Source organism: Gallus gallus, chromosome 1, assembly GCF_016699485.2.
Source record: "Gallus gallus isolate bGalGal1 chromosome 1, bGalGal1.mat.broiler.GRCg7b, whole genome shotgun sequence".
Taxonomy (NCBI): Eukaryota; Metazoa; Chordata; class Aves; order Galliformes; family Phasianidae; genus Gallus; species Gallus gallus.
This window is the reverse complement of record NC_052532.1, coordinates 172,586,526-172,598,789: the sequence shown is the minus strand read 5'-3', so window position 1 is coordinate 172,598,789 and position 12,264 is coordinate 172,586,526. Positions and strand designations below refer to the sequence as shown.

The following is a 12,264-nucleotide window of genomic DNA, read 5'->3' as shown; positions in this document are numbered from 1 at the left end:
GTAGAAATACCTTAGTTTCTCTAGCAGTTCCTCAGTGAGCCCATTTTCTCATGTCTCTGCCCATGTTCTATACCTATATCATGTTTTCAGATTAAAAGGTTACATTTGAAACTTCAAGTAACTTCCTTATTTCTCTAGAGTCATCACTGCTCTAAATCAATTCAGGTCACGCTGAAATTAGTCTTGTCCTTCATCACTTTAACTGCTTCTCCAGTTTTGCTATAATTAATATATGTTCATAGATAAATTACAAATAAAGTGAAAGACAAAAAAGAAGTAGGATTAGAGTTTGTTTTTTTTTTTTTTTCCTCATTGTCTCTTCCTCCCTGAGTTCAAAAAGAAGCCTCTCAAAAAATCTTACCATACCACAATTTAATTAGTCAGCAGAGACACTGCTTGAAGGTATTTCATAGAACATGAAATACAAGAGAATACTGAACAGATTTGGGCACCACAGTTAACCCTATCTTGCTCCCTGTGAAAGGGAAAAAAATCTCATGTTTTGTAAGCTTTTCAGCTTTCTCTCTGTTAAAGAGAGACTCAATTTGGCCAATCTAGAAAGCAGTAGGTCTGAATTTAGCATGGTGGAATGTGTCTCCTCACTTTTTGATTGTATAGCTTATGAAGAGACAAATATAGTGACTAGAAACTGCAAGTTAACAGAACAAGCTTCTTTAAAATAACATCCTTCATCCCAGGCTTCCAGCATGCATAGCCAAATCCACATCATACTTTTGACAGGCAGATTTAGAGTTATTATTTATCACAAACAGCAAGACCATCATAAAGCATTTATTGGCCTCAATGATATGTTATTGAACTGATCACTGATCTTACATAATAAACAGTAGATGACTTGATTCCAGATTCACTCCAGAGAAAAGTAATTTTCTACTTAAATACTGTTATCTTCCTATTGGAAAATTATATTTTCTTTATGTTGGGAACAATTATGAGGAAAATTCTTACCTGTTTTCCATCTAGTGTATACAAGCGTTTAACGACTCCTGAATCAAGCTTGATGGCATCAGTTATATCAGTAAGAACCTGTTCAAATGAATGTGCTGTCTTCTTGTTAAGCAGAATCCGGACTGCCTTCCGTGGTTTCACTCCACTTCTGATGATAGTGACTAGTTTAGGCCTAATGAAATCCTTATTTTCTTTTGTATCTGGAGTACCTCCTTTAGCAGTAGCAAGAGACGGCACTGAACGAGAAGTAGAAGTTGTCTTAACATTCACTGACCAGTTTGGGTTTACATTCTTCGTGTACTCCAGCTTCTTGAAGGGCTCTATTGAACCACATACATAGCTTTCCCCTGCAGAAACAAAAGTGCCAGACCAGCAAGTCAGATTGGAGGGAGAAAGAAAAAACAGGAAGAAAAATAATAAAATCTTTATCAATTATTAAACATTTACTGTTATCATTCTTGATCTACAGTGTGTAAGGCACTGATATTGTCCATTTTCAGCTGCTACAGACTAAGGTATCTTTTAAAGGAAACTCATCAGCTGATCATTAAGAAAATGCTGTTACGAACTGCTTGAAAGTAGTGGTTTTCTCTTCAGAAAGCACTACCAGAAGTGGGGACTGCTACTATCAATAAGTAGTGTCCATATCTAATCAGCTGGACTGGGGCTGGACATTTTCACAGTAGTCCACCAGCCCTCATGCCTCCTAGCAAAACAGCAGGCCCAAACACTTTGGAGGAAATAGCATGAAACATTATCAAAAGCTATAGGTTACACATTACTTTCAGTAAGAGGTCGGTGAAAACATCACAGGAAATTTTCAACATTTGATCATTTGAAGCTTTAAGTAACATAAAACTAGGATATGTGTACCCAAATCTTATATTATTCTGTTGACTCAAGGCATTATAAAGGGGAAAAAGAAGGAACAGGAATTACAGAACTCCCCTCCCACCATAGTGGGAAACACAGCTTAAAGAAAACCATAGTTTAAGGAAAAAACTTGGTTATAGTTCAGATTTCTATTGGAATATTATCTACAATGAAGTATTTTCAGCATTTCCACATGCACATTTTCTGACTACATTATGGTTCCCCAGAAACAGCATCAGCACATCGTTATTCCTTAATCCACTTCAGCTGCAGGCTGTTGTAAAAAGGGACCCATTTGTGTGCTCCCAACCTCTCCTTTGTGCTTGTCTGAGTGACTGCAGTGCCAGATGCACTAGGTAAGTTGGACCAACTTATTGATTGGATGGCACATAACAAAGACAACACTTTAACACTTCAACAAACTGATCCTGTACACCCTCTGGTTGCAAGAGAGAAAAAAAATACAACAAATAAAAACATTAAACAACATTAGAACAAGCAAGACCACACCTTCTGGCAACATGTAGTTAAACTGGATTACAAATAAAGCAAAATCCTATCCTGAACTATACCACAGAAATCTGAGATGTCTCAATTCTTCTGAGTTCAGAATAGCTCAGAAAAGATATTTGTGTTAGCAGCTCATCCCAAGGTATCCAAAAGGAAAAAAAGAACAAAATGTAGTGAGATGTGAGATTACCTCCAATGCCAAACAGCACAAGAGAACTAAAGCCCCTCCAGAGACCAGAAAACAGACTTTTTGAAGGATCCTTACCCTAAGTAATGAGGATTCACAGTTTAACTATTGCAAAGAAGTATTTAGTTTTTGTTGTAGCTGCCACAAGATTTCAGGTCCCTCTACTCCTCAGACAGTACAGCACACAAGAATACAAAGAATGCCAGCAGATACACAAAATTACCACAGTCAAAACTGGGAAGGGAACATGAAGGGGAACCTTCCTAAGATCCCAGGATGCAAAAGAGCTTCCAGCCTTGTACTAACAGAGTTGGCATGATGCTCAAAGGTGAACCTGTAATAGCATGCTGCAGTGATTACCAGAAGGCTAGCTGAAGGACTCCATGAAAAGACCAAGGAACTCGGAGCAACATGTGAAGATGGACTACTGAGCAGAAAAGATAAATGCAATGACAGTGTAAGATCAAGCAAGAAGATTTTTATTTTTCTTTTAGCACTCTTTTAAAGCAGAGTACAAAAAGCAGAATGGGAGATGAAGTAAAACATTCCAATGTTCGCTAGTCATTGTGTAACTTCAACTTTATCTGCACTGTGCAGAAACATCTTAAGTGTTAAGAAAGGAATCTAAGACAGAGTGCTTACACTAACCTTAAGACAAAGGTAAGCCCTTTCTTCTAACCATGACAGAAAATGGTATATATCTGGCAACAGCAGAACAAAAAGGCTTAGCAGCACTAATGATCCAGTAGCAATCAAACAAGACATTTTCTTTTATCCAAGTCCCAGTCCAATATTTTTAGCACTAGCTACTCATTACTGCATGGACAGAATTCACCCACAATGTCTTCTTATCTTTACAAATTAATTTTATAAAACATTAATAATATTTTGTACAGGAAAAAAAGTTAAAGGATCCTGCCATGATATGAATAGGACTGCCCTCAATATGACAGTGACTGCTGCATAAAATACTTCACCAAAGTAAATAAATAAATAAATAAATAAAAATTTAAAGAAATCATACATCTTCTAAAGAATTTTGAACAAAAAGCAACCCTGAGTTTGTCACTTTCCTCCTCTTTGTGGAAAGGAAAAAAAAAAGAAGGAAAAAAAAATCAGATTTGTTTTCAGAGTCCATATGGTCAGAAGAAGAGTTTGGTTTAATTGCTTAAAATACGGATTATTTTCTTATTAAAAGTAAATATATCCTTCATATTAAAACTCACTTCTTAAAGAGTAGGAGCATAAACAAATGGCCATATACTGCATACCCAGAAGATTTACTTTAAGTTAATTAAGAACACTTTGGGTTCACTTTCTTGAAAACACTTTTGGTTCACTCTCTTGAAAGAATAGCATTTCACATGATTTCTAATACCTTCTTCATATCGAGGTTAGCAGGCTTCTTCATAATGTATAACAGCATGTCAGCTCTTAGCTACAAAACTAATTTTGTGTAAATGATCATAAAACACTCACTGAAGCTGTGGGATTGTTTTAATATCAGACCGTTCTCCCCTTATTCATTTCCAACCAAGCTATATTACACAAAAAAAGACATCTGCACCCAAGGGAAAAATATATTTTTCCCTTGAAGAGGCTCAAGTTTAGATACAAAATGTCTTAGAGATTTAGTATCCAAACCCTTGTAAGATTAAATATCAGTAGTAATAGCTATCTTACACAAGAAAAAAAAAAATAGAGCCCTTTCCCATCGTGTTGCAATTTAAGATTGCTTAAGCCTCCAAGACTCTGCCTAAAGCATAAGAAAACTTGTGGTAAGTTGGCCTGAGACTGCAGCTGTCATTTGTGGGTGTTCCTAAGGGTAAGACCTGGCGGAACGCAAACTGAACAGGCAATAATCCATAGTCCTAAAATGTATCTCATCTCAAATTCAGCAAATTATGGTTTATGGTGATATTCAGCAACTTTTGAGTACTCCTGATCCTTGGAACACTTAAGTACAAGCTTAAATTTCCTGAAGTTGGGACCCATGTTGATGGGAGCAAGAAATTTCTATGTCTAGATTAATCCTCTAGCATTCATGATGTTTACATATAGAGAAAACAACAACATAAAGGCCAAAAAGCCTCCACCTTAGTTTTCATCCTCTCTTCATAGTTGCCTTAAGAAGAGAAGACTGCACATAAGTTCCCTAGTGGGCACCAGTCCAATAAAGCCAATTTGTGCATTTACTACTCTTTCTTCCAAAGTCTGTCCCAGGTGCTGTAATACGAAGCCTGGGGGGTCTGTGGTTCGACAGCCTGAACTGGAGCCAGGAAGAAAGCAGGCTTGCTGTAGTTAGGACAAGACTAAAACTAATCAAGTGATGATGCATTTATTTATTTTAAATTTTTTTGTAACCTTTGGCTACTGTTGCTACAGGCAACAGCCTCACTAGAGCCATTAAACACTGAAGGATATCCTCATAGGTCACAAAAGAACTTCCTAATGTACTTCATGTATTAAAAATGTATGTATGTACACATAAACACACATGCATTACGTATACAAATAAATGGATACAAGGTGGCTGCAGAAGAGACATTGAATCACTGTCTGTAAGCACTGACACAAGTGTCTGATCCTCTCTTTGGTATTTGGGCATTAGCAGTTAATTTCTTTTCTGGTAATGAGAATATAGCAAACTGGAGAAAGACCAAGCCAATATATCTTAAAAAGGATGAGTCACAGTGCTCTTCTGTGCTAAAGGCAACCTAGCCTAAAAGGGATTCATACAGAAGCCAGTAGGTCTTAGGTGGAAACCCTGGAAAAGGAAGAGAACCACAGAATCAGATAAGAACACTTACCATTCATTAGACAGCATGACTGTCAATTTATTGAATATAGTCTTGATTCTTTTCAAAGAGCAAAAACTATGAAAAGGAACTGGGCTTGTTTAGCTTGGAGAAGAGAAGGTTCCAGGAAGACCTCATTGTGGCCTTCCAATACTTGAAGGGAGCATATAAACAAGAGGGGGAATGGCTGTTTACAAGGGTGGATAGTGATAGGACAAGGGGGAATGGTTTTAAACTGAGACAGGGAAGGTTTAGGTTGGATATTAGGAGGAAGTTTTTCACTCAGAGGGTGGTGACGCACTGGAACAGGTTGCCCAAGGAGGCTGTGGGTGCCCCATCCCTGGAGGCATTCAAGGCCAGGCTGGATGTGGCTCTGGGCAGCCTGGTCTGGTGGTTGGCGACCCTGCACATAGCAGGGGGGTTGAAACTAGGTGATCATTGTGGTCCTTTTCAACACAAGCCATTCTATGATTCTATGATAAGAAAGTTCATGTACAAGACAACCAGTAGGGCAAACTGCAGCAATCACACTCCTTGGTAGTGACACATCCCAGTGAAGATGCTTAGTGCAGCAGTCATTCACTGCAGTTTGTTTTCCCAGTGGACTGGACAACAGATACTCTAAGAGAACAGGGAAGGGGATCAGTACCCCCAGCACACAGTGCAACAGATACTTCTTCACTTCCATTCCCTTGGTTCTGTATAAGCAAAAGACAGGAAGAATCTCTCAGGGGATGTGACAAGGAATTCAGACTATCCCCCATCATGAAGAGCAGGCTGCACAAGGAAGATGACCTGAACCAAATAAATTACTACTAAATAGCTCCCAGATGTGTTAGTTAATAGAGCAATAACCTACTTAAACTATGTCACTGCTGCCTTGTCTCTCTTCAGTATCTGAAAAAATGCAACACTGCAAATGAGACAGAGCATCGACAGGAAATATACCTGATCTGCCCATGTTCACCTACCAATCAGATGCATCAAGAAACTTTAAATCAGGTCTCCTCAGATTTTCTGAAGGACTTTTTTGGCACATAGATATGTGCTCAGCTTGGCATTAAAAAATAAAATCTTTTTTTCTCCTTGGTGATCTAAAGGAAAAACAAAAAGAGACATTTCCATCCCATTTTGCCCCCCTGCTCCCTCCAATTTCCTCAGTTTTGCTACAATCAAGATAAGTCTTGTGCACACTTCAAAAAAATGACCAATTCCTCCAATAATTTGTTTAGGAAGACATAATGTGGATCAACTGGCTAATAGATTAACTGTCCCAAATTCGTGAAATTAAATAATCAAATTGTGCCAAAACAACCCTCTACCATTTGTACGACAGGATGATTCAGCTGTTTGTTTATTAAACAATGTAAGGATTGGAGACATTTCTACCACAGGATCCAGTCCAAGTTTCACCCACTTTGATAGCCCTGGATTAAGTCTAAGGCAAATATCCAGTATAAACGCAATCTCACAAACAAATGTCCACATATATTCAGCTCTACAAACATGTAAAGATACTTAACTATTATTATTTTGATTGTCTAAGCATATGAGTTTTTCAATTCCCAGCCACTAAGGTAGGAAAGAGTTAGAGGAAACAGGATTAGCTACACAGTACATTGCAGATCAGGTCAGTCAGTTCATGCAGGCTGACCAGGCTGGGCTTCTCACCAGCACTGCTGGAGAGGGCAGCAGAGTTAATGAGGTGGCAGCAGCAACAGGCATAAGAGCAGAAAGCAGAGATGTGAGAAATGAGGTGACAATGAAAGCTACAAGACTCACATCCTAAGTAGTCAGGAAATCTCCCACTGCCCACTACTCAGCTAGGAAACACTGCTTTTTGAACCCTCCACAGGAAGCTTCTCTGCTGCATCAAATACAAACTGCCTGCCTCCTCTACCTGTCAGAGCCTTTCCCTCAAACCTTACATCATTCATCACCAACTCTGCCACTCCAGTGAGATTTCTAATTTCTAAGAATCTTTAGCCAGCAACAGCCATTACCAGATTTCCAACCTGGTACATTTGTGTTCTTTCAAACTGCTCCTTCAATTAGCATCACAGCCACAAGATAAACCTTCAAGAGACTGTCATTTTTGTTTTTCAGATTATCACTTAGAATTATTTTTATGACTACATCTACACAAAAAGGGCACACAACTCATGTAAATCTTTACAATAGTTCGGCAGCACACCCAATACTGGCATGTGACGCTACTGTTTCCCAGTACTCTCTCAGTTATCTTGTGGTTTGAGGCTTTTTGGTTAGTCTTTGCCAGTGCTCTGCTTCAGGCTTCATCTTTTGTGGTAGGTATTGTGGAAACTTCAAACAATTGATTCTGGTTCATACCCAAGGCTCTGAGGTAATATTATAATTAAAATTAATGAGAAAGGGATGCAGATCTAGCTATGGATTGATTCTGTGGTCTCTATTTCACAAAGCAGGACCCCAAGAGTAAAAACAGTAAGTAATACTCTGTTTCAAATGTATCCTGCTCATACTCATCTATTACTGTTCTTATTACCCTGTTCAATGGTAATTTCTTGGGGAAAGAACCATCAGCAAACCTCCATCTGCAGCCTTCAGGATAATACGCTTCTGGAAAAGCAAAGGAATTCAGTGTTTTCCTTCGACTTTGTTTTCAGCTACACAGTTTAGCCTTAAAAGCAGCTTAGTTTCTATTGTTTTTCCATGCTCTGATTACTTACTATACCTAAAGAGTGAAGTCATTTTACATTTTGAAACCATTTTGTAAAGGTAAGAGCGTCCTGAACATCAGGTCTAACAAAAAGAAGTTAACCTATATCTATGACATTCTTCACTTCACCTAAGGCAAGAGAAGCTGCAGAGCATGCAAAACTTTTTACAACAGTAGATATCCCTCGTAATCAAAGTCCAACAAAGCTCAAACACCTCAACTCCTTAAAAAAAAAAAAACCTCCTCCCCATACACACACAAAAAATGACTTTGGGGAGTCATTAGTTTAAAGTAAAAGTTGTACATGTCCATGCACCTCAGAATAACATACAGCACTCATATACTCTTCATACCGGTTGTTTGCAGGATAGAACTAAATATTACTGAAGCAAAACAGCTCCTTTATACAGTCTTGGCTCCTTTGGGACCATCCTTCATGCAGTTCTATAGATTTAGCTCCAGGATGAGAGGCTGATGACTTGTTTTTCCTAGGAGCTTCTCTTTGTTCACCCTCCCATACGAGAAGGTAAAAGTAGAGTAACTATCTCACAGGCATGAATGCCAATCCCTAAATCAAGACTTAATATATTTACCCTACAATGCTAACACCAACTCAGTACCCACTAAAATACATTAAGAAGTAAAGACCAGTATCTAAATACCTAACACTTTCATGAAATTAATTCATGTAGTAAGGGAATGTTTCATCACAAAAAAGTAATGCTTTGTATTTGAATAGTTTAAGTGCAAATTTCATTTGACAAGAAAAAAAATTAAGCAATTTTCCAGCTATTTAAACACAAAGCACAGCTTCAAGCTAATTAATGCTTTACCAGACTAGCCAAACTCTAATAAATTTGTACAGTAGTGTGGAAGTAGCTTCCATAAAAAGCACCACCAAGGTAATATGTGAACCTGTGCTGTAAAGTACAGCTATTGTTACAGAACAAAATAAACCATCTTATAGTTTTATACAAATAGACAGCGAGCTCTTTTTCAGATGGAATACAGATATAGCTCATTACTCACACGCAAAAAATTAACTTACGTAAATTCCAGTGTCAATAGCACAATAAGACTGTCCAACATGAACTATACATAGGAAGAAGGAATGTATTCATTGTAAAAGTAAGGAATTAAATCCCACAGAACAAAGAAATACCAAAGCCCTTCTCTAGAATGAAACTTAACTGGTACTGTTATTCGCTTTGACTGATTTATAAGTAATAGTATTATTCTCTAGGATGCCAAAATAAACAAATTTTATAGGCTCATAAAATCATAGAATTGCTTGCGTTGGAAGGGACCTCAATGACCATCTAGTTCCAAGCTCCCCTCCCGCACACAGGATTGCCAACCACTAAATCAGGCACTAGATCTGGTTGCCCAGGGCCCTATCCAACCCGGCCTTGAACACCTCCAGGGACGGGGCATCCACAGCTTCTCTGGGCAGCCTGTGCCAGTAATTCACCACTCTCTTCAGTGAAAAATTTCCCAACATATAATCTACATCTCTCCTGTTTTAGTCCAAAACCATTCCTCCTTGTCCTATCACAATCAAACAGGAAAGAGATTGTCTTTTATACTTGGTCTATAAGCTCCCTTCTAGCGCTGGAAGGCCACAATGAGGTCTCCCCAGAGTCTTCTCCTTTCCAGGCTGAACAAGCCCACTTCTTGCAGCCTGTCTTCGTAGGGGAGGTGCTCCAGCCTTCTGATCATCTTCATGGTCCTCCACTGGACCCTCTCCAAAAGCACCATATCTTGTGCTGGTGAGCCCAGACCTGGATACACAGTACTCCAGATAGGGCCTCAGAAAGGCACTATAGAGAGGGACAATCATCTCCCTCACTCTGCTGGCCACCCTTCTTCTGATACAGCCCAGGATACTCTTGGCCTTCCAGGCTGCAAGTGTGCACTGCTGGTTCATGTTGAGCTGGTTCATGTTTTATCTACCAAGGCCCCCAAATTCTTCTTGGCAGGGCTGCTCTCAATTACTTGCTGAATTTATTTCTCAATTCAATTCTTTCTTTTTAAACAGCTGGTTATGACTGGCACCAGAGGCTGTGCAAATCCACATTAACATCAGTGATACTTGCTTCTTGATGAGCAAATGAATCAAATAAGCACAAATACTATTTTTACACAGATGTTAATTAATATCAGTCTTCCCTTCCAGCAATTGTTTTTCTCCACCAATTAAATACCATCCTGACAAATACATTTCTAACTCTGCCCTGGAATTCATAACATGGATCTTAAGATCAGTTTCCTTTCCATTTTGCTAAAACTGTGGTCCTAAATTCAAAAAACCCTCAATCACATAGGCAATCCCATATTCCAGTTTTCCCTTTGATCATCTTCATGTTCTGCATTCTGCTTTTAAGGAAAGGAGGATTATCATAGTATACCCTCTTCTCAAAACTTCAGCTTAAGAAGCTTTCCTCTGCTATGATATCTAAAGGATGCGTCTGAACAGTAATTGAACACTACTCAGAAGATCCGCTCCTTTGATGGCAACCTTATTCAGCATTACCCCTTTCTTCTTCCCTTCACAAATTTGTGTTTTTCTGATTGTTTCATTACATCCTGACACTGCGATTTCTCTCATTCTATGCTAAAGATGAAAATAGTGAAGAAGTTACAAACTCTGTTACAACTTTAAATTGGCTCCCCAGCAGCTGTATGTCCATGCACAACTTACAAGTTTGCCCAAGGCACCCTGAGGTCAAGGCAACATGGAAGCAACAAGAAAACCACAGTTGTTTGGCCTTTATTTTCCTTGAACACAGCAAGAATCTGCATTTTTGACTTTACAGATAAAAACACCAACTCAATTATTCCTATATACTAGTTAAATGGTTTCAGGCCTTCTACATCTTTATGTTTTATACTAAGAGCTACTGTCTACCAACATGAAAAGAAATCCACTGCAAGCCAGAAGCACTTAAGACACCAATGGACCAGGAAAGAAAAGAAAACAAAACAAACAAACAAACCAACAACTTTTTCCTCCTGCCTCATTTCACTCTATTCAAATCATCCACACCTGCTAAACCATAGCTACAACACTAGTCTCTGAAAGGTTGTCTATATTTATTCCACTCCATGACTGAAAGGAACTTTATTTACTGCATATTCATTTGTAGAGAAAAGTTGGAGAGTTAACTTAACTGTAAAGGTGAAAATATGCATTGATGAAACTTATAGAAGCGGGCACCACAGACCTTGTCATATATAACTGACTAAATTCCCATAGCTATTTTTCAATGTGCAAGTTCAGAAGAACGAGCAGATGTGGCCTTCAAGATCTATGGCTATGAACACCAGGCTAAAAAAAAAAAAAAAAAAGGGAAAGCTTAGGCACTTTCAACAAGAGGGAAATAAGTAGCAAGGCAAGTATATTTCAAGGCACAAAGTAAGAAATTCACAGTCCTAGTTATACAACTGAAGATCCTTTCTCTGTCAGTAGGTACAATACCATTACCTACTCGCAGAAGACTTAACAGATTAAACAAACACTGACTCAAACAAAACTTCACAATTCCAATTCTTATTGCTCACCTTCTACTAGCTGGTCCAAGGAGGAAATCTTTTTGGAGCCATCGATTGTGTAGATTGTTCTCACTCCCTGGGGCAGATTCACATTGTCAGACAGAGTTCGGGTCAGATCAGCCAGCAGAGCTTCAAAAGATCTAAACCGGTCAGGGGAGATGGCATATACAATCCCTTTGAAATACCGGTCTCCATTACGATAGAAACGAACTTTCTTGGCTTTCTTCTCAGAACTCAGGGTCTGTAGAGTACGGGTTCGGTAGAAGCTGCAGTGGGCACTGTGGGTAGGGCTGGGCAAACCATTTACCCGGGACCCTCGGCCATACCGCTGAGCTTTATCACGCTCATCAAAATGTTCCAGCTCCATATCTCTTCCAAACGACATCTTGAAGTTCAATCTAAGGGATATACAAGTGAAGAGGTTGAACAACTTACACATCTTAGGGGAGCTCACCTTCATACATCATATTATATACAAGACAGATACAGATGACTACTTTCCGGACTGAGAAAAATGCTTGAATGAAGCCATGCTACATTCACATGTTCATTTTACAGCCCTCCTGACATGCCACAAAAGCTGGTTTATAAGTTAGGCTTTTATATGCCACAGAAACACCACTCAGGAAACCAATCGCTAGGCACACACAGACATTAAAGTTTATTCAGTAAGAGCT

The 12,264-nt window shown here is 38.8% G+C and overlaps 1 protein-coding gene across 4 annotated transcripts in view; it reads right to left on the bottom strand.

The window, feature by feature from the left end:
• DCLK1 (doublecortin like kinase 1) overlaps positions 1-12,264 on the bottom strand; it is a 234,311-nt gene that overhangs the window by 218,937 nt on the left and 3,110 nt on the right. For all 4 annotated transcript variants that reach the window (NM_001257257.2, XM_015277804.4, XM_015277820.4 and 1 more), the window contains exons 2-3: positions 11,597-11,985; positions 970-1,316 (exon numbers count right to left, since the gene is read on the bottom strand). In NM_001257257.2, the coding sequence (NP_001244186.1) occupies positions 970-1,316; positions 11,597-11,972 (723 nt within the window). In that variant the 5' untranslated portion in view covers positions 11,973-11,985. The remainder of the gene's footprint in view (positions 1-969; positions 1,317-11,596; positions 11,986-12,264) is intronic.